Raw genomic sequence first — 26,360 nt, 5'->3', positions numbered from 1 at the left:
TGTGTTTACAGGACGGACACAGCTGGCCCTGCACCAGAGGATGCAGCTGTCTGTCGAATGGAAGAGGAGCAGAGAGCCCTGTTTTCATTCCTCAAAGTGTGAACTGGATAATTTTAACATAAAGGTAATTAATTTTCTAGTCTCCTATACTCTATTAAGGGTATTCATCTCATCTTGTGTATTTCTTCGGCAGAAGGGTCAGTAATAAGTGATCTAACTTTGAAAGGGTGTGAGGCTAAAAGAGTGTGACTAAAACCTGGACAAGGCACTAAGCTTCCTTATTCTGCTTTCATTTCCCTTTTCCATATCATTCAGATACTTATCTGTGATCATCTGTGATAAAAGAAGGGAGGCAACATTTTAAGAATTAGGAAAGATTTAGAAATGTACTACAGCAGATTTCCTTGTTTTTTTGTTTGTTTTTAATCTCTCTACAGATCATCATCAACTTATGATGGGGTAACATCCACATAAACCTATCATAAGTTGAAAATATTGTAGTTGAAAGTGCATTTAATACGTCTAACCTACTGAACACCATAGCTTAGCCTTGCCTACCTTAAACGTGCTCAGGACACTCATATCAGCCTACAACTGGGTAACAACATTAACACAAAGCTTATTTTATAATAAAGTGTTGGATATTTAATGAATACTGTACTGAAGGTGAGAAACGAAATGGCTGTGTGGGCACAGGATAGTTACAAGTGCATCGGCTGCTTAGCCTCGTGACCGTGTGGCTGACACACAGCTGCATCTCCCTGCTGCTATCCAGCAGCACCAGGGAGTATCGCACCACACATCACTAGCCCAGGAAAAGATCAAAATTCAAAATTTGAAGTAAGGTATCTACTGAATGCATATCGCTTTTGCACCATCATAAAGTTGAAAAATTGTAAGTCATGGACCATCTGTAGCTAAATAAATTTGCAACGGCAAGGGTACCCCATTTCAAAGGAAGCTACCATACAAAAACCCAATTTACAGCTGTAAAATGTTGCAGGATGATTTTAATTTTATAAAATGCATTAAATGTACACAGGGTGGACTATGTAATAACATGTTCACTCAGTGTATTTTAATACTATATTTTGGGGGGGATGCCTGGGTGGCTCAGTCAGTTAAGCATCTGCCTTCGGCTCAGGTCATGATCCCAGGGTTCTGGGATGGAGCCCCGCATCCGGCTCCCTGCCCAGCGGGAAGCCTGCTTCTCCCTCTCCCACTCCCCCTGCTTGTGCTCTCTCTCTCTCTCTCAAATAAATAAATAAATAAAATCTTTAAAAAATAATAAATAAATACTATATTTTTTATAGACTTTTATATACCAGCAGAACAAAAGTAGCAGAGAAACCTGAGGCTAAAAGCCTAAAGAAAGAAAGAAAAGAAAAGCCTCAGGAGCCACTGACAAATGAGTATGAATCAGAAATGAAGCTAAAACATGTAGAAGATTGTAATTATGAAAATTAATCCAACAAGTATTTATTAGTTAAGGCCTAAACATGTGTTAAGCCACAGAACAATGCAAAATGAGTAATACAGGATTCTGTATTCTCAAGTTAGCGGGTGAGATAAAATTATCTTACGTAATAAAAATATAGAGTAAGTTCAAACTGGGTGGTATAATTTGTGTCATAAAAATGTATAGAAAAGAAAGATGAGTGAGATAGTTAGAGAAGGCTCCATGGAAAGGCAGTACTTGAGGTAGGTCTTGCAAGATAGAGAGGTCAAGGAAGGAGAGAGCCATTTGAGAAAGACATGAATGACCACATAATGTGGGAGGCCCACAAGACCAGCTTGACTACAGCAGAGGCTGAGAGTTAAAAATCTGTTCTAGGGGCGCCTGGGTGGTTCAGTCGATTAAGGTCTGCCTTTGAGTCAGGTCATGATCCTGGAGTCCGGGATCTAGCCCCGCATCGGGCTCCCTGCTCAGCAAAACAACAGTTGGAAAAGCACTACTTTTAAAACTGGGTTCAATCCCAGGTTAGCAACCAGTTCTGTCCTCTTCACAGAGGACAAGTTTTATAACCACTCAGAACTTTAATTTCCCCTCTGTAAAATGAGGACAATAATTGTTCCTAATTTATTATGTTGTAAATATTGAATAATAATACATGAAGAATATAGCACATACATTGGCATATAATTGGCATCCAACAAATGTTAGCTGGGACTGTTATAATAATAAAGTGAATATAAAGTGCAGAGGATGATAAGCATAGATGTTCTGGAAACATGAAGAAAACTAGTTGCTTTAAGTATGAGGTGCATGTGAGGATAGATGTCTTAGTTTGTTCAGGTTTCTATAACAAAATACCATAAACTAGGTGGTTTGTAACAACAGAATTTATTCCACACAGTTTTAGAGCCTAAAAAAATTTATAATGTGGGGAATTCTCCAAACATAAGGTTGATCAAAAGATGCTAAATGGCCATAAAAATAAATGAGGACTATATATACTACTGTGGAGTTATTTCAGGATTTAATTGCTAAAGTATAGTTTCCAAAAATTTGAGAATATGACTTGTACAAATATAAAATGAACATGTGTCAATATTTCATTCAAGTCATCAATTGATAAGGGATCAGTAAGATATTAAAACTGGTTCAAATAAGAATTGAAGTGACAGTTATTTACATTCTCTATTCAGTAGAATTTACTAGACAGAATTCATTTGCATTGCTATGTACAAGAATCATCTGCATAGTTTTTCATTTTTTAAAAGATTTTACTTATTCATTTGTCAGAGAGAGAGAAAGGAAAGAGAGCACAAGCAGGGGGAGCAGCAGACAGAGGGAGAAGCAGGCCCCCCGATGAGCAAGTTGCCTGACGCCGGACTCGATCTTGGGTCCTAGGATCATGACCTGAGCCGAAGGCAGACACTTAACCGACTGAGTCACTCAGGCATCCCTAGTTATTAATTTTTTACAACCTAACTCTCCTTACAGAGTTGTAAAATAGCCTAGTCAATATAAAGTCCATCAAAGTTGTGCACTCATAAAATCAGATAATCCTGCCTCCTGCCCTCAGGGTCTACTAGACAATGTCCAGACTCTTTTGCCTATTTCAATACCGTGTGGTATTGAAAGAGCAATAGAAAAAAGCAGATCAGTGAGCTCAGAAACTGACCTATGTATATATGAGAATTTGGTATATGATAGAGGTTTCCCAACACAATGGGAACAAATTAAGTAAGTTCCCTACTTTGCATCATAAACAAAAACTAAATTCCAGATGAAATAAAGACCCAAAAGCAATGACTATTAGAAAAAAATATATAATACTCTAAAACTATGAGAATTAGGTGAGTGTATGTTTTTTACATTGGAATGAAAAACATTTTCTTTTTTTTTTTTAAGATTTTATTTATTTATTTGACAGAGAGAGGCACAGCGAGAGAGGGAACACAAGCAGGGGGAGTGGGAGAGGGAGAAGCAGGCCTCCCACTGAGCAGGGAGCCCGATGCGGGGGCCCATGCAGGGCTGGATCCCAGAACCCTGGGATCATGACCTGAGCCAAAGGCAGATGCTTAATGACTGAGCCACCCAGGCACCCCTGAAAAACATTTTCTTAAATGAAACCAAAAAAAGCATGTATCATAAGGTAAAAGTGAATAAATTTTTCTACATCAACATTGTGAAATTTCATATAGAAAAAATCAATATAAGCTAGACACCTGTGAAAGACTGAGAGAAGATATTTTTAGTATATAGAACTGTCGAAGATTAGTAGCCAGAATATATGTACATATAAAAAGCAACTACAAAACACTAAGAAAAAGCAACAATACAATAGAAAAACGAAAACATATGAACAGACATTTCACAGAATACTCCAATGGTCCATAATGTGTGAAAAGATGCTCAACCTCATTAGTAATTAGGAATACACAAATTATAAAAAATGCTAGTTCATCTTGCCCCTGCTCCACGCAGCTAACCACTCTAGCACTTAGATGTACCTACGCCTATTTTCTTTCCATGAATATGCTAACAAATATTACTATCAATAAAGATATTTTGAGGGGCACCTGGGTGGATCAGTCGGTTAAGCCTCTGCATTCGGCTCAGGTTGTGATCCCGGGGTCCTGGGATTGAGCCCCACATCGGGCTTCCTGCTCAGCAGAGAGCCTACTTCTCCCTCTCGCTCTGTCTCTCCCCTCGGCTTGTTCTCTCTCTCAAATGATAAACAAATAAAATCTTAAAAAATATTTTGAATTGATGAACCAAGGAATAGTTGAGTAAGAATGAGACAACAGTAATCACAGATGGTTACAGATTTTCAGAGGAAATTCTGGAGGAAAGTGGGATTTCAGGAGCTTAATCCAAATTTCTTCATAACTAAATTTTTCCATCTGAAAATTGGTGTTTTGAGGTAAAGTGAATCATCCAAATGGTGCTCCTATTTTGCTGAGTTTGTTCTACTGATCGGCTCCACTGGGGTGCTTTTTGGTGGCTTACTATACCGACTGTACCCTCCAAAACCAGAGGGTTGAGGGCCAGAAGATAGCTGATGTGGTTAGATTTTTAAATGAAACTGAAATGAAAGTTCACTTCCTCATTGTGGATACCTCATGTGACAAGCCCAGTATCTTTTTAAAGTCAATGTAACTAAAGTCCCTCTGCTGCCTTCAAACCTTTGGAGAGGGCTCGCCTTTCAGGCATTCATAGTATGGGAGCACCTGCCGGTTCTATCATGTACGTAATGTCTGGTCTTTTTCTACTGTTTGGTCTTTAAACCCTCCGTTTGTGTCTTTAGCTTGCTGTGCCTGCCAGGCTTTAAACCATTGGTTTCAGGAAGTAAATGAAAATATTGTGCCGCTCAGTTTGCCTCTTGTTTTTTTGACTAAAGAGAATCTATTTTTTGAAAAGTTAAATGTCTGCTTGCACATCTAAACCTGAGGCTGAAACGTAGCTTTCTTTGGAATATAATCTGAAGATTTACATGGCTGAAATTGCAGCTGTTTTGAATTTAAAGGAATCAGAAAAGAAAATAGAATCCAGTTTGAGGGAGGTAGTCACTGAATTACTGTTCAAGTCTTTTTGTATTAAATATAGAAGTGGTATTTTCAAAAGTACTTAAGTGCTTCCTTTGAAATGGATATTTCGATTATTAGAAAAACTGGTTAAAAAAATAAAATGACTCTAGGATTTGAAAGCAATACATGGGAGGTGTCTTTCAATTACCTCTAAACATTGTGGATACTTAAATAGACCAATTAAGAAGAGCCCATGTATTCAAAAATTATGAAGATAAACTGATTTTTCAAAGGTTTGCCCTCTTGAGAATGGTGGGGGGTGATTTCCCTTGATTAGATTTGTTGGCAAATCCTGTAAAGTCCCTGCCTCCCTCTCCTAACCCAGTTCCCCCTACTTTGGATGAAAGTTTGGCATACCAGGTATCAGGAAATTTCTGAAAATCACTTTCTAAAGTGCTACTAAGTATTGGAAGTGGTATTCCAGTCATAAATCTACAGTTTACTCCTTGTGACAATAAATCCCAGAAAGTTTCCTGTATAATTCTGATTTGTATTGTCCTTTTGACAGACTTTACAGTGCTATTTTTTTAATGTGAAAATTTGGTCACAATATATGCAGCTAATAGCGACTCTGCTTCTGTTACCTTCCCTTTAACAGAAGGAAATGGCTGGTTTGCGTGCTGCTGGCCTGCTCCTGTGTGGAGGCGCAAGCACACAGAGATCCCACTCTGGATCAGCACTGGACTCTTTGGAAGAAAACCTATGGCAAACAATACAAGGAAAAGGTACGTGGGATTGTTACTTGAGCAATTTGCTTTTGCTCAAGTATCCTGTACTTTCTCCCCCTCAAAATTATATGCTTACAAGCAATGTTTTCAATAAATGCTTACGCACTCATTTCTTGCCAGATTCTATTTTTGGTACCAAAGATATAGCAGGAAACAAAGCAAGTTCCTGTTTTTGTGGAGCTCATATTATAGCAGGGGAGACAGGAATTAAGTAAATAAATAAGCAGATATATAGTATGGTAGGTGGTGACAAGTGCAGTAGAGAAAAATAAAGCAGGGCATGGGGGTCTAGCGATACCTAGAGCTCTGGAGGGCTCTGGGAGATGGCTGTGAGGGGCTGGAAGTGATTATTCTTTATATACAACAGAATGCTCAGGGAAGCACCCTCATCAAAGGTGACATGTGAGCCAAGAATTCATAGAAGCCAGGGAGCAAATAAAGTTGTAATGGGAATGCAGGTTCCAGGTCAAGGGGGATAAAGCACATGTTTGGGGACAAAAAGACCTATTTCAGTCCCTGGTGCATAGAAGCACTACCAGATGTTTTTTGACTTTCAATTCCCATGATGTACTTTTGTTTTTATTTCAATGCATACTTATTGATTTTTTTTAAAGATTTTAATTATTATTTGACACATAGATAGTGAGAGAGAGGGGAACAAGTGGGGGTAGCTACAGGCAGAGGGAGAGGGAGAAGCAGGCTCCCCGCTGAGCAAGGAGGGCTCCATCCTAGGACCCTGGATCATGACCTGAGCTGAAGGCAGATGCTTAACCGACTGCGCCACCCAGGCGCCCCATATATTTACTGATTTTTAAGACCTTAACAAGGACACCTGGGTGGCGCAGTCGGTTAAGCATCTGCCTTTGGTTCAGGTCATGATCCCGGGGTCCTGGGGTCGAGCCTGAGCCCCGTGTTGGACTCCCTGCTCAGTAGGGAGTCTGCTTCTCCCTCCTCCCTTGCTCCTCCCCCACGCTCATTCTCTCTCTGTCAAATAAATGAAATCTTTTTTTAAAAAAAGACCTTAACCCTAGTCCTTCAAATAACTGAGTCTTATAACTATATACTATTTCTGAGTTTGGGGGTGCGTGGCTGGCTCAGGAGACTCTTAATCACAGCTCTTATTCTCAGACTCTTAATCACAACTCTTAAAAAAATATTTCTGAGGGGCAGATGGCTGGCTCAGTCAGTGGAGCACATAACTCTTGATCTCGGGGTTGTGGGTTCGAGCTTCACGTTCGGTATAGATTACTTAAAATCTTTAAGATATATATATTTCTGACTTTGTAAGCAAGAATTATGTATTAATTTCTTTGATACATTATTTTTGTATAAAAATGACACTTTTAGTAGGATGTGCACTAAGTTGTTTTCTTAGTAGTGATGAATTTTACCCTCATCCAATCCCCTTTAGAAACAAGCCTCTAATTTCAAGGTTAATCAGAGTAAGTTGTTCAGTTAGCACCACTATCTGGTTAAATGAATACTATCTCTCTTTTTAATGATTCCAGTCCCTTGGAAGGAATGAAAATAACTTTTGATTAGTATTCTACCTTTATAATTTATTTCAAAGTTCAAATAACATAATGCTTTTGCACACTTAATAAACTATAGTATAGTGTAAACGTGACTTTTATATGCATGGAGAAACCAAAAATTTTATTTGACTCACTTTACTGTGGTATTTGCTTTACTGCAGTAGTCTGGAACTGAACCTACAATAATTTTAAGATATGCCTGTGACTATGTTCTTCCTCCTTACATTTTAGAATGAAGAAGTAGCAAGGCGTCTTATCTGGGAAAAGAATCTAAAATTTGTGATGCTTCACAATCTGGAACACTCAATGGGAATGCATTCATATGATCTAGGCATGAACCATCTGGGAGACATGGTAAGTAAATTACAAATAATCCTACTTTCATCTCTGGGTAAGCATGATTTCCATCTCCCCAAAGGCAATTTGAAGGTAAACAGCAAAGGAATATGTGTGTGTTTGTGTGTGTGTGTACAAAGTTAGAAAACAGTAGAATTTAAGGACATAAGAATTTGCAGATTCCTTGTTTAGTCCTACTGTGACCACTTCCCTTAATAAATTTTTTAGAGGCATATTTGAAACTCAGAGGCTAGTATTGCTTTTGTTTTTTATTAATTCTAGAAAGCACTGCCGAAAGATTACTCACAATCTTTTAGAGTAAGTTACCATACTTATGTACATCTTAACTGATAATTCAGTATGGTCCACCTGCCTTCTTAATGAGAGAGTGTGGGTATTTAATATCACAAATACTCTCCCATTAGTTTTTTTGTTTTTTGTTTTTAGATTTTATTTATTTGTCAGAGAGACAGAACACAAGCAGGGGGAGAGGCAGGCAGAGGGAGAAGCAGGCTCCCCACCGAGCAAGGAGCCCGACGTGGGACTCGATCCCAGGATACTGGGATCGTGACCGGAGCCGAAGGCAGCGGCTTAACTGACTGAGCCACCCAGGCGTCCCTCCCATTAGTTTTTAAATTTTTTCCTACCCTACAAAACTTTACTGTTGAGGCCAAAATTAAGAATCATAGTACCTCTTGGAAGAGAACACTCTGGGTAGATTAAATTTCTACCTAAATGCAGGCATCTTCTTTGTAATTCTTTCTCACAAGGAAAACCAGTTCAGTCCACTTTTTAGACAGCCCTTGTATAAAATTCTGCCTTGCTTTAAACCAAAAATCTGCCTTCCTGTAACTTCTAGTTTTTATCACTTTCTTCTTCTTCCCAATGCCTAAGTGGGTGCCAAGACAAAGTGTGAAAGAGACCCAGATAATTCACCTATCAGATAGTTAGCAATACCTATGTTGGTTACAACTACCACTAGTTTTTCTCGGCTGTTAAATTTATTCACAGTTACAGTTATTAGAATATTGAAAAGAAGGTCATAAGTGAAAGGAGATATATATATATTTGTCTTGTAGACCAGTGAAGAAGTGATATCTTTGATGAGTTCCCTGAGAGTTCCCAGCCAATGGCAGAGAAATATCACTTACAAGTCAAACTCTAATCAGAAATTGCCTGATTCTGTGGACTGGAGAGAGAAGGGGTGTGTTACTAAAGTGAAATACCAGGTGAGTATTGTTATCCCAGGCTTCTGTACCCCAGGAAGAGCTCTCTCTTCTGTCAATACTTAGTCCAGCTACATAATTTGGCAGCAGAATCTCCCTAATGTTATTTCTAATGATTTTTGTTATTCTTGTCTTCCCAACTAAACTGTAAGCTCCTTGAGGACAATGACCACATATCATACTTTATTTGTATTCTCCACAGTTTAGTCCTTGTTTAGTCCTGCTGTGACCACTTTCCTCAACAAATTTTTTAGAGGAATATTTGAAACTTGCAGGCTACTATTGCTTTTGTTTTTTTATTAATTCTAGAAAGCATTGTCTAAAGATTAGTCACAATCTTTTAGAGTAAGTTACCATACTTACATAAATCTCAATTGATAATTAGAATACCAATGGTTAGAGCCACATTAGACAAAACTGTGAACTGAGCAAATATGTTTCTTTAAGACAGATTTTTAGTGCTCATACTATCGATCAACTGCACTGGGCCTTCCACCAAGGCAATTGCTTGAGAAACAGTATTGTGTGTGTGAGAGAATATTGATCAGGAAGTTTCTCCCTACATTTCAGGACTGAAGGAGAGGGAAAACCCAGAGCTGAGAGTGGCCTATAAATTGTACCAGTCAATTAACTCATGACTAGGCTTGCATTGTTACAGTAAGAAATACAGTGTGGGTTTTATGAATTTGTTCCTATGTTTTTGTATTTCCTTTAGTTCGCTTTAAGGGGTGCCTGGGTGGCTCAGTTGGTTAAGCATCGGACTCTTGATCTCAGCTCAGGTCTTGATCTCAGGGTCATGAGTTCAAGCCCCATGTTGGGCTCTATGCTGGCCATGGAGACTACTTAAAAAAAAAAAAGTGGCAAAAATCCTAAATAAGGGTAAAACACATGTATCACCTTAGAGGTGAGGGTAAGGGAGAAGAAGCCAAGTGTTCTGAGCATCTGCCCCAGCTGGTGACCAATGAAGAAAGTAAACATATCTTTTTATTTTTATTTATTTATTTATTTTATTTACTTTTTAAAAAAGATTTTATTTATTTATTTGACAGAGAGATAGAGAAAGAGCACAAGTAGGCAGAGTGCCAGGCATAGGGAGAAGGAGAAACAGGCTCTCCGCTGAGCAGGGAGACTGATGTGGGGCTCTCTCCCAGGACCCTGGAATCATGACCTGAGCTGAAGGCAGAAGCTTAACCAACTGAGCCACCCAGGTGCCCCTTTTATTTATTTATTTTTAAAGATTTTATTTATTTATTTGAGAGAGAGTGAAAGCGAAAGAGAGTAAACATATTTTTTAAAGAATTAATTATTTATTTGAGAGAGAGCCCAGGTGCGGGGAGGGGCTGAGGGAGAGGGAGAAGCAGAATCTCCACTGAGCAGGGTGCCTGACACAGGGCTTGATCCCAGGACCCTGGGATCATGACCTGAGCCAAAGGCAGATGCTTAACTGACTGAGCCACCCAGGTGTCCCAAAAGTAAAAATTAAGAAGTGAATGGTACTGCTAATATCTTATTCTGTTCTTCCTAGATATTTTTCTTGCAATTAGTTTTGGGTTTCTTAGTCTAAAATAAGTTTGGGGGCGCCTGGCTGGCTCAGTCAGTAGAGCATGCAACGCTCAATCTCAGGGTCGTGAGTTAAAGCCCCATGTTGGTCATGGAGGCTACTTAAAAAAATAAGAAAATAAAAGTTTGGGAAGATCCAGTAAAGTACACATTTAGGTATTAAATATAAACAATCTAATGGAGCTCCATTCTCTGGATGCTTGCATTTTAATGGGTGATTTTGCTTTAACCAAAAGCAAATTCAATTTGCTTCCTTTGGGTAGAGAGCAAGGTGGAATGAAGGAAGAAGTGAAGAGAACAATTATGATAAGGCTCCGGATCTTTTTTAACTAAAGCAGCTTTGTGTTTTTCTGTTTGTTTATGCTTCCCTGTAAACTATCTTTGACCAAAAAATTATGAAGCTAAAAATGTGTGAAAAAAGGGGCACCTGGGTGGCTCGGTCATTAAGCGTCTGCCTTCGGCTCAGGTCATGAGTCCAGGTCCTGGGATCGAGCCCCGCATCGGGCTCCCTGCTCAGCGGGAAGCCTGTTTCTCCCTCTCCCACTCCCCCTGCTTGTATTCCCTCTCTCACTGTGTCTCTCTCTATCAAATACATAAAATCTTAAAAAAAAAAGTTTGAAAATATTTAACCATATATCTTCAGGCCTTATTTGACAGGAGAAAAGGTATTTTAAGTCAAGAGAATCATCCTAGCTCCTCTCAAAATCACTGTACTGTAGATGACTATCTAACTTACTTATGGGTGAAGATAGCTGAGATCTGGTGCATGCTCAGTAGGTGCTTTCTTAATATATTTGACTACAGCAATTATGCTCAGCCATTTGCAAATTTCTATCAATATAGGACCTTGCTCAGAGAACAATCAAGTATTTAGTCTTCATGTCCATGGCTAAGAAATGAAGAAACTGTAGTGGGGGGAGCTGTTCCTGTAACAACTGACAGAGCAGACATGTTGGGAGGTAACCAGGTTGTGTTATGGAAGTCCTCCTTCCCTACTCTCTCTGATTACCTTTGGGACCTTGTCTCTGTTTTAGGGTGCTTGTGGTGCTTGCTGGGCTTTCAGTGCTGTGGGGGCCCTGGAAGCACAGCTGAAGCTGAAAACAGGAAAGCTGGTGTCCCTGAGTGCACAGAACCTGGTAGATTGCTCAACTGAAAAATACAGGAATAAAGGCTGCAATGGTGGCTTCATGACAGAGGCTTTCCAGTATATTATTGATAACAAGGGCATCGATTCAGAAGCTTCCTATCCCTACAAAGCTACGGTGTGTCACAAACAAACTTTTTTGGGTCTTTGTGTTATCCCTTGATTAACTGAATTAAACTCACAACCAAGCCAATCGCTTGAGAAGCAGTGTATGAAAATCATGATCAGGAATTCTTAAATTTTCAAGAGTTCGCTTCCTTATTCAGTAGGCTTCTTAATTCATCAGTGGCACAATGGTTTTAAGCAAGTAGAATTCATGAAAAATGGATTTTCAGTAAATCTAAGAATTCTTTCTGTTCATCTGCTTGGTATTTCAACTTGTTTTTCCTGTGGCCTCCCATGCTCAACCTTATTCTCAGATCATCAACCACATCATTCTCCTACCTACTAAAAAGCTAAATAATGCTCTCTTCTTTCTCCTCACAAGTTCATGACATATTTTGTTAAATGAATTAATATATCCATATTACTGAAAATTTAGAAAATATAAAAATACCACTCCAAAACCTCCTACCTTAACCACCATTATTTTGGTTTATTTCTTTCAAGTTTTTTGTCCTATTAAGCATTTAAAAAACCATACATATATGCACAACAAAAGTGAATTTATAACTTCTCTTTTCCTACTAAAATATGCACTCTAAGTGCTTTTCAGATTATATGGTCTTTATAAACCATAATTTAAACTGCAGATCATCTTGCACACATTATATCATCAAAAAGACTTTAAAGAAGTTCTAGTATAGAGTTTATGATCTTTACATAGTATACCCCTACAATCCACCTGAGAGGGACATTATCCAGCAACTTTTGCATGCATGAAGATGTTCACAACTTAAAACAATATAATCATTATGTATTTCCTCTGTTACTGGTGAAACATGGAACTGTTGGGGTTTTGGAAGATTTGATTTTTCTTCCTTTAAAAGGAAGAAGGAACCTTAGACATCTGAAAGGCTAAATGAGGAAAGAGCATATTTGAAATCCAGACTTAGGATGTTGGTGATATAAAGGAAGTTGAAGTATACTTCTTTATCTGATTTATACCTTTTTTTGCAGGATGGAAAGTGCAGGTATGACTCAAGAAATCGAGCTGCCACATGTTCAAATTATATTGAACTTCCCTTTGGCAGCGAAGATGCCTTGAAGGAAGCTGTGGCCAATAAAGGACCTGTGTCTGTTGCTATTGATGCAAAACACTCTTCTTTCTTCCTGTACAGAAGTGGTAAAAACTCAGATGTGCTATCTTCTTATTATATACTGCCCCTGCGCCATAAGAAAGAATATTATCCTTCCCCATCACCCCACCTCTGAATGTTCAGGTTAAACAGAATCCTTCGTTTCATATATGTATTTTATATTCAGTTCTAATTAGTACTAATTAGTACAAAATTTCCTAGTACTATATGCCAAGTACTATGATAAATTCTTTCCATGCAGTATCTTATTTAATCCTCACAATAACCCTATTTTACAGATGAACAAGTCTTAGAACAAGTCTTAGACTTGCCAAAAGTCATACAGTCTGGAAGTGGTCAGCTAGGCTTAGAACCCATGCAACGTTGACTCCAGAGCCTGGGCTCCTAACCCCTGGAGCCACTGTGCACCGTAGGTGCAGCACTACGGGATACAAGGAGGGCACCTGCCAGTGTTAGAGCATTGTGTTAAACCAAGTAAATGGCTATACTGTTTTATTTAAAAAAAAAAAAAAAAAAGCCTCACCCAAAGATCATTTCATCTAGTAAAGAATAAAAATATACAGAATAAACAATTTAGGAATATATACAAAGAAATACAGTAACTGACGTAACTGACTCTATATAAATTAAAAATGGTTAGAAAAAGGGGGCGCCTGGGTGGCTCAGTCAGTTAAGTATCCAACTCTTGATTTCAGCCAGGTCATGATCTCAGGGTGGTGAGATCGAGCCCCGTGTCAGGCTCCACACTCAGCACAGAGTCTGCTTGGGATTCTCTCTCTCTCCCCCCCTCTGCCCCTCCTCCTGCTTGTGCTCACTCGCGGTCTCTCTCTCTCAAATAAATAAATAAATAAAATCTTTAAAAAATAATTAGAAAAAGGTAGCTGTTTATCAAAGATTTCTGAGGGAACTGTGACTGGATCAATGCCAAACTTGGTAAGAAAACCAATAAATACAGAATTGATGGCAAAGAATTATGAACTCCACATAGTTTAATGAGAGTGTATGTTCCTAAAATCATAATTCAACTTGCTGGCCATGTATATAAAACAATCTACTAAAAGCAATAGCATTTTCAAATGTCCTTATTGTCACATACCATTCACTCTTTTTTTCCACCTATATTTTATTCTCAGGTGTCTACTATGACCCATCCTGTACTCAGAATGTGAATCATGGTGTATTAGTGGTTGGCTATGGTAACCTTAATGGGAAAGATTACTGGCTTGTGAAAAACAGGTAATATATTTGCACTTTAGTGCATATTTAATTAAAATAAGGAATTCGATGGTGCTTCAACAAATGCTTTGCTGTGATTATGATGATGATGATTATGATAATGACAATGATAAACATTTACAGCTTCTTATAAAGTGACATTCTAAATTAATTACTCAGTGCCCCCATTTCCTCACTTCCTATTCTGGCTTCAGCAGTTTTCATGATTTTTCTTCTAGAATACTTCTCTGACCGTTCCTTCTCAGTCTCCTTTATAAATATCTATTCCTCTGCTTAGCCCCCAAATGTTGGTCTTTTTCCTCTGGGGCTCCATCCTTTGCCCATTACTCTTCTTAGCCTACATTTTTCTTGTGATTTTAGCCATAGCCTATATGCTGATAGCTTTCAAAGCTCAAGCTCTAGCTCTATCCTCTGCCCTGAAATTCGGACTTATTTATCTGGACATATCCACTTCCATGTATCTTAGTTTCTCCAAACTCAGTATGTCCAAGGAATTCAGTACCCTCTCTACCATATTGTGTCCTTCTCCAGAACTTCCTGTCTCACTAAATGGCAATAACACACAACACAGTCACCCAATTAGACACTATAGATTTGTTGTAGGCCAGATCTAATCAAGCAACAAGTCAAACTAATTTTCCACATACCTGTTCTTGCTTCTGTCGCCTCTCCATTTCTTCCATTATTGCTTTGGTTCAGACATCTCTTGCCTGGACTATTCCTGTAGCCTTCAAGCTGGTCTCCTTTACTCTCAAATCCATCTTTTGTAAACTGCTTCCAAACTGGTATCTCTCATATATGACAAACTGGGCTTATAATTGTTCTACAGAGTACCATTTGGTATAAAATTAATGTTCCCTAGTGGAGAAGACAAGTCATCTATGTTGTGGTCCCTGCCTGGCTTGCCAGGCTCAATTGCTGGCACTTGTCTCACACTTTTCATTCCAGTTACATTGAACTATACACAGAGTTCCTATACATACCATTTTATCTTTAATATCTTCATAGTTTGGTTATGCTGTTCCCTCTGCCGGGAACATTCTTTCTCCTCACTTGGTTTATTTCTCCTTTTCCTTCAAAACCAGCTAAGGCGTTCTCTGTACCAGAAATTTCCTTCTAAATCCTTGGGCTGAGTAAAATGTGTTTTTTCTATGTTCCCAAAATGTCTTATGCATACTGGAGTATTTTATACATTATATTTAAATTGTATGTTTACCTATCTATGACTAGTATTCGGTATGCACCTTTGGGGTAAAGATCTGTATTGTCCTTGTGTCCTTAGCACAATACATGGCACACATAGAAGGTGGTAGTATTTGTATGTCCTATTGGGAAAGTAGTTGAGGAAACAACATCTTGGTTCACTTGTAACCTATTCACAGCACTGATCAGCTTGGGCCTGGACCAGTGATAATGTTTTTATATGAAGCAATATTTTCACTTACATCTTTTTTCTTGTTGACTTCCTACAGTATGTATTCTAACTTCCCTTCCCTATTGAAACTGCTCTTCTGGAAGACCATTTATATCTTTTAGTGTTTAAATTCAAAACCCCTTCTCAGCACTTACTCATTCAATGAACATTTACTAGGCATCTACAATGTGATGGGCATTATCTAGGCCCTAGAAATACAAATTTTTTTTTTAAAGATTTTATTTATTTATTTGAGAGAGAATGAGAGACAGAGAGCATGAGAGGGAGGAGGGTCAGAGGGAGAAGCAGACTCCCTGCCAAGCAGGGAGCCCAATGCGGGACTCGATCCTGGGACTCCAGGATCATGACCTGAGCCGAAGGCAGTCGCTTAACCAACTGAGCCACCCAGGCGCCCCCCTAGAAATACAAATTAATGAGAAATCATCCTGTCCCAAAAAAGCGCACATAACAGTCCAGTGGGGAATTAGATATATTTTTAAAACAATAAAATACAACACATTACGGTATAATGATATATGTCTCAATGGCTATGGAGCCATAGATGAGGAGATGCCTAAATGCCTAAAAGTTTCACAGAGAAGGCGCTACTTATTTGCATTAAGTTTTCAGATGAGTGGAATTGCTCATGTGTTAGAGGAGGAAAATAAATGGCCCAATCACCTAAAAAGGATATGCAATGGCACAGAAAAGTGAAAAATTCCTCTGCTTTATAAACTCTCTACTGCATTTATTTCTTTGGCATCAACAACATAAGACATAACACTATCCTGACTCATTTTGCTGTATCAGCTTTAGCCTCATTTCTTACTTTCTTCCACCTGTCCCTTATGCTCTAGCTCTAGCTGTACTAACGCATACTCATCTGCAACTTTAGTTTCAACTATTGCCATTATGTGGATGATAGCCAATTCACAAACTCTAAAAACAATCTCTCTACTAAGCAACGGACTTCCATGTCCAACTTCCAACTTGACAGCTTTGCTAAAAAATCCAAATTTCCAGGGCGCCTGGGTGGCTCAGTCAGTTAAGCAACCGACTCTTGGTTTCAGCTCAGGTTGTGGTCTCATGGGTTATAAGATCGAGCCTCAGGCCCGCAGCTGCCCTGCCCTCCACACTCAGCAGGGAGTCTGCTTGAAGAGTTTCTCCCTCTGCCCCTCCCGCCACTCACGTGCTCTCTCTCTAATAAATAAATAAATCTTTTTTAAAAAATCCAAATTTCCAGGGGCGCCTGGGTGGCTCAGTCCTTAGGCGTCTGCCTTCGGCTCAGGTCATGATCCCAGGGTCCTGGGATGGAGCCCCGCATCGGGCTCCCTGCTCAGCGGGAAGCCTGCGTCTCCCTCTCCCGCTCCCCCTGCTTGTGTTCCCTCTCTTGCTGTGTCTCTCTCTGTCAAATAAATAAATAAAATCTTTAAAAAAAAAAAATCCAAATTTCCAGGTGCCTGGGTGGCTCAGTAGGTTAAGCATCTGCCTTCAGCTCGGGTCATGATCCCAGGGTCCATGGGAGTCCCATGTCAGGCTCCCTGCTAAGTTGGGAGTCTGCGTCTCCCTCTGCCCCTCCCTGCTTGTGTTCTCTCTCTCTCTCTCTCGCTCCCTCTCTCTCTTAAATAAATAAAATCTTAAAAAAAAATGCAAATTTCCCACCTGCCTACCCTACTGCTACTCACAACACACACACTCTCTCTCTCTCTCAACAAGTCTAAATTCAAATTCCGTCTCTCCTTCCATCTAAACTTCCCTTCCACCCTCCACCCCTGAAAAGTATTTTAGAATAAGCCCAAGGGAAAATAATTCCCTATTTTGAGTAATGCATCACCACCTTCAGGTTATCAAAGCCTTGGTATCATCTTGGACTCTCCTTTCTCTCCTTCAATCCGTATAGCCCTGTCCATTCAGCCTTTGAATCATATTTTATATTTCTTTCTATTCCTGCTCTATTTCAGATTCCATTCTCACCCAGCTACAGAAGCATCTTCTTAAAATATAGATCATGTAAACCCATGGTCAAAAGTTCTGAATAGTTTACCATTGTCATCATAATGAAGTCTAAATTCCTAACCACGTGTTCAAGATTCTCCATTATCTAGTTTTCAACATAGCTTTCTAGACTTTTCTCCCCCTATGTTCTCATGCACCCATATTTACACTCTGGCCACAGTGAACTACTTACTCATCATTCCCTAAGTTTATAGACACTTAGCTATTTCTGTTTCTTTACTTGTGCTATTTTATCTTTCTGAAATGCCCTTAAAGCCCATTGCTGCCTACAGAAATCCCACCTGTCTATGGTGAAATGGGCACTTGCATACATTCCAGTGGAAGAATAAATTGTTACAATCCTTCTTGAAAGCAATTCGATAATATGAATCAAAACCTTTTTAAATGTTCACATTCTTTGTCCAATTTTTTCTCATTTCTTTGAAACTATATGAAGAAAATAATCCTAAATATGGGGAAAGCTTCATACCCAATTTATGTAAATTGTAGCATTCATTCTTCTTCTTTAATAGTGAAAACCAGTAAACAACCGAAAATGCCTAATAGGGACAATATTAAACTCTTACACATTCAAGCCCATGTATTAGAAATTATATTTACTCAGACTATTATTAATAACCTGATAAAATACTTGTAATAGATGTTTAAATGGAGAATACTGGGGCACATGGGTGGCTTAGTCGTTAAGCATTTGCCTTCGGCTTAGGTCATGATCCCAGGGTCCTGGGATCGAGCCCCACATTGGGCTCCCTGCTTGGCGGGAGGCCTGCTTCTCCCTCTCCCACTCCTGCTGCTTGTGTTCCCTCTCTCACTGTGTCTCTGTCAAATAAATAAATAAAATCTTAAAAAAAAAAATAAATGGAGAATGCCTATAAACATAAAATTTATATACAATATAAATATTAAGTTTAAAATAGCATGCCCAATTTCTATGATTTATGTTATACTAAAGGACCAGAAGGAATTATACCAAATGTTAATAATGGTTATCTTTGTCTACCTTTATGTATTTTCAAAAGTCTTTAACAAGTACCTTATTACTTTTAAAATGAAAAAAAAAAAAAACCTCACTAAAAATCCTATTCATTCTTCAAAACCTACCTCACATGCCTTCTCCTCCATACCCCATTAATTTACTCAGAATTGTTTCTCTAACTTCTAAGCTTTAGAAATGCTTTATAAATTCTAGCTATTTCTGTAAAGCATGCTCCATCACTAGAATATAAACTTCTTAAAGGTAGAATAGTCCCTTATTCATTTTTGCATCTTCATTCATACCTTGATTCAACAAACATATACTGAGTACCAATCAAATGGCAGAGTGCAAAGCAGATTTGGCAATGAAAAATACAGACTTTCTATCATCCTTCAAGTTACTCATAGTCTAATATCAGGAAAATGGGTAGGTGTATGTACTGACCATTGCAATAGAATGTGATAAACACTAAGATAAAGGGTAGAAGCACAGAGGAGTACTTGGCCTAGCCTGGAAGTCAGGGAAGGCCTTTTAGCTAGGTTATTTGACTGAGTCTTAAAAGACAAGAAGGAATTTGCCACGTGAAAAAGAACAATCAGAGCAGAGGAAGCTAAATGTGCAAAAGCCCAGGGTGAGAAAAATAAAGGAGTTAAGGGAACTGCATGTTCTTTTATAAAGGTTGTAGTATAGAGTGACTGTTAGAGAAGTGAGATCGAAAGGGACCAAATTATAAGAGACCACAATGATCGCTGGCACTGAGTACTAACAAGGAGAGACTGGACATGGACATGAATTCCAGATTCTACAAGAGGTTGACTCAAACACAATCCTCTTAGATCATCAGATCTCTCTTATTGATCTCTTAAAATGTTACATTATATGTCATTTCCAATGCTACCAAGTTAACCTCAAGTAAAAGAATGTGAGTCTTCTTCTATTTGGCTTCTTTTACATCTTCCTTTTGTTTATACTTAATCTTTCTGGCAGGTGTTTAACATTGATCCATGTCCCTGAATTTTTCTCCCCTTTCTGGACATAGGTGTTTAACTTTTTATATAATACACTATAGCACAGTGAGTAAAAGCAGTAACTTTGAAGCCAGGCAGATCTTGGTTAGAATACTAGTTCCCTTGGGGCACCTGGGTGGCACAGTGGGCTAAGCTTCTGACTCTTGGTTTCGGCTCAGGTCATGATCTCAGGGTCATGCATTTGAGCTCCACATCAGGCTCCTCGCTCAGCGGGGAGTCTGCTTGAGATTCTTTCCTTCTCCCTCTCCCTTCCCATCTGCCCCTCCCACCTGCATGCATGCACTCTCTCACTCACTCTCTCTCTCTCAAATAAATAAATAAATAAAATCTTTAAATGTTCATCAATAGATAAATGGATAAGGAAGATGGGGTGTATATATATATACATATACACACAATAGAATATTACTCAGCCATAGAGAAAGAATGAAATCTTGCCATTCATGACAACATGTATGAACCTAGCATAATGCTAAGTGAAATAAGTTAGATAAACAAATACCATATGATTTCACTTATATGTAGAATCTAAAAAATAAAACAAAACAGAAACAGACTCCTAGATACAAGAAGCAAACTATTGGTTACCGGAAGGGGAAGGGTTTGGGTGGATGGGAAAAATAGGTAAAGGGGATTAAGAGATACAAACTTCCAGTTATAAAATAAATAGGTCATGGGGATATAATGTACAATATAGAGAATATTGTCAATAATATTGTAATAACTTTGTATAGTGACAGGTGGTAACTAGACTTAGCATGAGGATCATTTGTAATGTATAAAAATATCAAATCACTGTGAAATCACACTTGAAACTAATAGGATATTGTATGTCAATTATGCTTTTTTTTAAAAAAGGGAGGAGTTTAATCTAAGCTACAGATCAATGAGTAATGGAGGCCCAAAGTTATTGGGCATAGAATAATTTTAGCCTGGGGAAAAAAATTAAAAGCATTAACCATAAGCTAATGAGAACCTTAAATACACACACACACACACACACACACACACACACTCCCCGAAAACTAAGAAAGCACCCAGAACACCTTTAAGCAATATCTGATGAACTCTCTAAGATAAACAGTTGCAAAATTGATGGGTCTCTAGATAATGAGGTAAGTCAATGGAGCTGATGGATGGGAGACTGAAATGCCTCCTTTTCATCCATAAATGGATTAAATTAATAAAATACAAGTTGGAAAAAAGAACATATTCCATTTTCCCTCACTGAAAGCTACTGTCTTATCTTTCAAGAGATCCTGACTCTTAGAGTTAATGTTCTACATTAAACTCATATGTATTACCTCCTCCATGGAATCAGAGGCTGGAAAAGAGTTAAAAAAGGAAAAAGTTATAACCTAATAATTTTTCTTAGAGATTTCTCTACAAAGAGATTAGGAATATGCATATTGGTTTATAACTCAAATAGGATATTTATTCCCACTACTCCACTGAAATCACTCTTGTCAAAATCAACAATCACCTCCATCTTGCCTCATTAAGTAGTTGTCAGGTCTCATCTTCCTGCACTCTTAACGTTTGATGTATGGTTACTCTCTACTTTCCGAAACACTTTATTTGACTTTCAGGACACCATACCCCCCTGGTTTTCTTCCTACTTTACCTCTCAGTCTCCTGAGTTCTATAGTTCCTCTTATTCTTCCTCACTTTTAAATATAATGCCCCAGGCCTCAATTTCTCTCTCTCTTTATACTCTTTTGATGATCTCATTTAGTGTCATGGTTTTAAACAACAAGCAGATGATGACTCTCAACTTTATACCTTCAGCCCTATCTCTTTTCCGAACTCCAGACTCCATATCCAAAAGCCTACTATTTGACCTCTCCACCTGAGTATCTATAGGCCCCTTTAACTTAGCACATCCAAAACAGACTCTTGACACCCTGCCCACTGCTCCAATTTTTCCCATCTCAGTGTATGCCAACAGCATTTACCCCAGGTCAAGTTATTGGAACCATCCTTTCTTTCTTCGTTTGATACCTCACACCTAAACCATCAGCAGATTCTGTCATTTCTATCATCATTAAATTTTCCCAAATCTTACCACTTCTCAGTATCTCTACTGTTACCGCTCTAGTTCAAGTCACCATCCGTCTCTTGGTCTATTGCAATAGTCTCCTGACTGGTAGTCACTTCCCCTCTTGTTTGCTTGCAGTCAATTCTCTCTATACAGTAGCCAGTATGATCTTTCTGAAGCATAAAGCAGATGATGTTACCCCTCCCCAAATGCTCTAATGGCTTTCCTTTACACTCAGAACAAAATCCATGAACTATAAAGCCGTGACAATTTCTGGCCTCAGCCTGTCTCTCCAACGACATTTCCCACTACATTCACCTGTCTCACTCAGCTCCAAGAACACCAGCTTTTTTTCAGTAACTTTTCTCAAGGTACACTTGCTATTTCTCACACATCAGGTTTATTCCAGCTCTTTTTCATTTGCACCTTCACTTACTGTCTTTGCTCAAATATTTCCTCAGAAAAGCATTCCCTAACTACTCCTTCTAAAATGTAGCCCTGAGGGATGTGTGGGTGGCTCAGTTGGTTAAGCATCTGCCTTCAGCCCAGGTCATGATCCCAGGGTCCTGGAATCGAGTCCTGCATTGGGCTCCTTGCTCAGCAGGGAGCCTGCTTCTCCCTCTGCCTGCCGCTCCCCCTGCTTGTGGGTGCTCTCTCTCTCACTCTGACAAATAAAGAAGTAAAATATTTAAAATAAATAAATAAATAAAATGTAGCCCCAATTCCCAACATTCCATATCCCCTTACTCTGCTTTATTTTTCTTTATAGTACTTCTATTTTATCATATTATTTATTTGTTTATTGTATGTTTCCTACGTAGGCTTTGAAAAGACTTTTTCTATCTTGTTTGCCTCCATAAGCCTAATGCCTAGAATAGTATCTGGCACAGCCTAGGAAGCTCAGAACTGCAGTTTATTACAAAAGAAACTGGCATACATTCTAGAAGGAATGTCTAACAAGTTAGTAGTCTACAATATGCAGGGAGAAGGTAGGGTGGCCAACCATCTCACCATGTCAAATACTAATGGGTTTCCTAGGCCACAGGACTTTTTTTTTTTTTTTAAACCAGAATAGTCCCTGGCAAACTGGACTGTTGGTTACCCTAGAAAAAGGCTGTATTTTTTTAAAGGGGATGGACTCTACTTGAGTCCAATCAAATGGACTCAGACTTGGATAATAACAAACATAGCCACCTCTACTTACTGAGTATTTACTACATATACAGACACTGTGCAAGTACTTTAAATACATTTTCTCACTTAATTTTTAAGGTAACCTACGAGATACGCATTTTATCTCCATAATACAGAATAGGAAACTCCTGATACTGACAGAGTTAAGAAACTTGCCTGCAGGTAAACAGTTTGAATGAAAGGGCTATAGAGCCAGTAAAAATAAACAACTTGGTAAGGACTGGAATGAACATTTGGAGCAGACGTTGCATAGTTCTGAAGGAAAGAATTTGTCCTCATATTTATTTAGCTTGAGATTTTTGATCAGTTTTATTCTTTAAGGGAAGGTTAGCAGGACTCAGTCAAAAAGAGGTCTGGGATTTCTACAAAGTTTGGGACAGTTGATCTTGGTCTATGAAGCTGGGAAGAGTAAGCTATCCAGATTCTGAATAGGACCTCACTGACTGAGTTCATACTGTTAGTAATTAGAACTCAGTTCAACTTTCGTTACCAGAACTTAGGTTCAAATTCAGTTTGTCTAAAATTTTTTACCTACTTTTTAAAAAATTTTATTTTGTTAATTACCATACATTACATCATTAGTTTTTGATGTAGTGTTCCATGATGCATTGTTTGCGTATAACACCCAGTGCTCCATTCAGTACGTGCCCTCTTTAATACCCATCACCAGGCTAACCCATCCCCCCACCCCTCTGGAAGCCTCAGTTTGTTTCTCAGAGTCCATAGTCCCTTGTGGTTCGTCTCCTCGGAAACAAATAATACATTATATGTTAAAAAAAAAGAAGATAGTAGGAAGGGAAAAATGAAGAGGGGGAGATTTACCTACTTTTTTAAGGCAGTGAAATAATTACAAAGCAAGATATAGTAAGATATTGATTATATAAGGTCCTGGATGTTCTGGTCTGAATTTCATCCCTCATGCTACCTCACTCACAGGAATAATGTAGGGTTAGGGATAGTATAAATGTTAGAGTAGGCTTTGAAGTAAAACAATCCTAGATTTGTGCCCTGGCTTCATAATTAACCATCTGAGCAAGCCATTTTACCACTTTGACCATTTTCCTCTTCAGTACAAAGAAGGTACTACCCACCTCACAGGGTGGTAATTAAGTGAGGTAGTATATGTTAAGGTGCTTAGCACAGAGCTAAGTGCTCAATAAATGATAGCTATTAATATTAATAATAGCTTCACCAGAATTTATTTTTTTTTTTTTTGGATACTAAAAGAATACTGCATCCATCAATAAGAGGTAACAGTGGAGTTTGGATTTAATTCTAAAGATACTGGGGAGGCATTAAAGGATTTTAAGCAGTGAAGTGGCAATAAATGAAAGGAAACAGTAAAGAAGCCCATGAAAGAGTTTAAGGAGGAGTGAGCAGAGAGAGAAGGGAAAAAACAGGACACGTATTATCTTAAGGCCAGGAGAGAAGTGGGGACAACCTTGTTAAGTGATACAAGAGAAAAATAAGACCTACAAAATGTCCACTGAATGGCTGATACAGAGAACGTCTAAGGCCCATTAGAGCACAGCCATTTTAAATGATGCCATCTGTCTGCTTGCAATAAAGCAACATTTCTTAGTTTCTCCACTGCATGCAAAGACACAACCAACCTTTCCTTTGAGTCCTGAGCAAAAATTTGCAACAGCTTCCCTTTGCCTGTGGAATTCAAACTACAGGTTCCTTAGCCTGTTGTTCTAAGCTCTTCACAACATAGCCCCAAACCAACTTTCTATCCTCTTTGTCCCCTACTACCCTAAAGACATCCAATTTTCCTTTCAACTAAATGTCTTGCTGTCCTCCAAATACAAACACAGTAGGCATTTTCTCAAATTCATGCTTTTATTTGTATCCTAGTTATAGCACTTAATGAATTTGCTTCATATTATAATTATTTGTATACCTGCAATTACAAAATCTCAGAATCATAAGAAAACTTAAGAAAATATTTCTCTTACAAAAATCTTGTCAGTTTTTTCACTAGTCTGTGGCAAAATGAGAAAAAAAGAATATTTTGGTGTATCCTTCATAAATATACAAATTTATTTGGCTCAAAGGACTATCCTTTAATTAGAGACTATTAGAGACTCTTAAGTTTTGTTTTGGTGTTGAAACATCCTTTCTTTTACAATATGATGGTGATATAAAGAGTATTTTTTTTTAATGTTCATACTTGCTAATTTAAAAATTGGTAACTTTGGGGTGCCTGTGTGGCTCAGTCAGTTAAGCATCCGACTTGATTTCGGTCATGATCTCAGGGTCATGGGATCGAATCCCACATTGGGCACCGTGCTCAGTGTCAAGTCTTGCTTGAGATTCTCTCTCCCTCTCCCTCCGCCCCTGCCCCTATCCCTGCTCACTCGCTCTCTCTCTCTCTAAAAATCAATCTATAAAATCTTTAAAATACCTATAAAATATTGGTAACTTTATGTAAATTTGCAAAATTTTTTTAATTCTCAAAGTTCATGAAATAAAAAAGCGAGAGAACCATTAATCTCTTCTAACCCTTACCTGGCCCACAAATTCCCTCTGCAACATCTCTAACAAGTTATGCAAACCTCTGATTGAACACTTCCAGAGCCAGTGGAAGTGTTAGGAGCCACCTCCTCCTAAGATAGCATATTTCATTTTTTCACAGCTTTACCTATGAGAAAGTCTTACCTCAGCTCCACTTCTAGGTCAAAATCTGTTTGAGAGCTGCACTTTTTATTGCTTACTTTCGAATTCCCTACTTTATGCCTTTTCCATGGTAGTCACTCAAAAATATTTCTTAATTGACATTCTCTAAAGGCATCTAAGTTTGACAAAAATTATAACCTATGATCCTGTAATGCAAAAACATTTAGCGATGGGGCCTTGGAAAGGACAATAACACCCTTTCCCTGCAGGAGGCGTATTTACAAAGTAAGAGGATTAAAGGTTTGGGATGGAATTTATATTGTTTTCCTTAGGTATTAAGTCTATTCATCAATATAGCACTAAAGCCTTCCAGACTATCCTTTGAAAATTGCCTAAAAGCCCTGGGGAAATTATTATATTATTTTGTTCTAATTTTGTTTTATAGCTTTTCATATATAATCACTTTAGGAGAAAAACAATCTAGGAGATAAAAAGTTGATAATGTGATTTGATTATATTCATTTGTAATTTTGTGTTATTTCTTTTTCTAAAGCTGGGGCCTCAGCTTTGGTGACCAAGGATATATTCGGATGGCAAGAAACAGTGGAAATCACTGTGGGATTGCTAGTTATCCCTCTTACCCAGAAATCTAGAGGATCTCTTCATTTTATAACAGTCCAAAAAAATGAAACACTTTCTCTTAACTTAATTTTACCTGCTATAACCTGTAGAAATAAGAATGTTGTGGCCAATGTATATTTACTGTACTAATAGAATATAGTTTGACTCTTCTATTTTTTTTAGTTTTGCAGATATTGGAAAAATTTTGCTACATAAATTAATAATGCACTATAGATATACCTGTATGAGAATTGGTCAACCGAAGAAATCTGTCATGCTTGTTTTGTCACTCTTATTTTACATGCTTTGTCTTTTTAAGTTCCCTGATATCCTTTTGTAATATGATGGCATATAAATGCTTAATAAATATCTCTTTTCAACTTTGTATCATTA

The 26,360-nt window shown here is 38.2% G+C and overlaps 1 protein-coding gene across 3 annotated transcripts; it reads left to right on the top strand.

The window, feature by feature from the left end:
- The first annotated feature begins 3 nt into the window (after positions 1 to 3).
- Positions 4 to 26,360, top strand: CTSS (cathepsin S). 3 transcript variants are annotated; one of them, XM_031040871.2, is made up of 8 exons: positions 4 to 124; positions 5,636 to 5,762; positions 7,532 to 7,654; positions 8,716 to 8,865; positions 11,457 to 11,684; positions 12,686 to 12,851; positions 13,959 to 14,061; positions 25,900 to 26,360. In XM_031040871.2, the coding sequence occupies exons 3-8, from the start codon at positions 7,583 to 7,585 to the stop codon at positions 25,997 to 25,999; spliced, it is 819 nt and encodes a 272-aa protein (XP_030896731.1). In that variant the 5' UTR covers positions 4 to 124; positions 5,636 to 5,762; positions 7,532 to 7,582; the 3' UTR covers positions 26,000 to 26,360. The 3 variants fall into 3 exon arrangements, with proteins under 3 accessions (XP_030896731.1, XP_081672064.1, XP_006728397.1); XM_006728334.2 differs by lacking the exon at positions 4 to 124 and adding an exon at positions 4,547 to 4,696; XM_081815938.1 differs by lacking the exons at positions 4 to 124; positions 8,716 to 8,865 and adding an exon at positions 4,546 to 4,696.

Source organism: Leptonychotes weddellii, chromosome 4 (assembly GCF_054177405.1).
Source record: "Leptonychotes weddellii isolate Sample4059 chromosome 4, ASM5417740v2, whole genome shotgun sequence".
Classification (NCBI taxonomy): domain Eukaryota; kingdom Metazoa; phylum Chordata; class Mammalia; order Carnivora; family Phocidae; genus Leptonychotes; species Leptonychotes weddellii.
Note: the sequence above shows the minus strand (reverse complement) of the source record. Positions and strands in the feature narration are given on the sequence as shown.

Bases quoted from the DNA above. Each gene is read 5' to 3' on its own strand.
- CTSS (XM_006728334.2), top strand. From the start codon at position 4,671: ATGGGAGCACCTGCCGGTTCTATCAT. The intron at 4,697-5,635 runs GTACGTAATGTC...TCCCTTTAACAG, and splicing joins GCACCTGCCGGTTCTATCAT to AAGGAAATGGCTGGTTTGCG. The intron at 7,655-8,715 runs GTAAGTAAATTA...TTTGTCTTGTAG, and splicing joins TGAACCATCTGGGAGACATG to ACCAGTGAAGAAGTGATATC.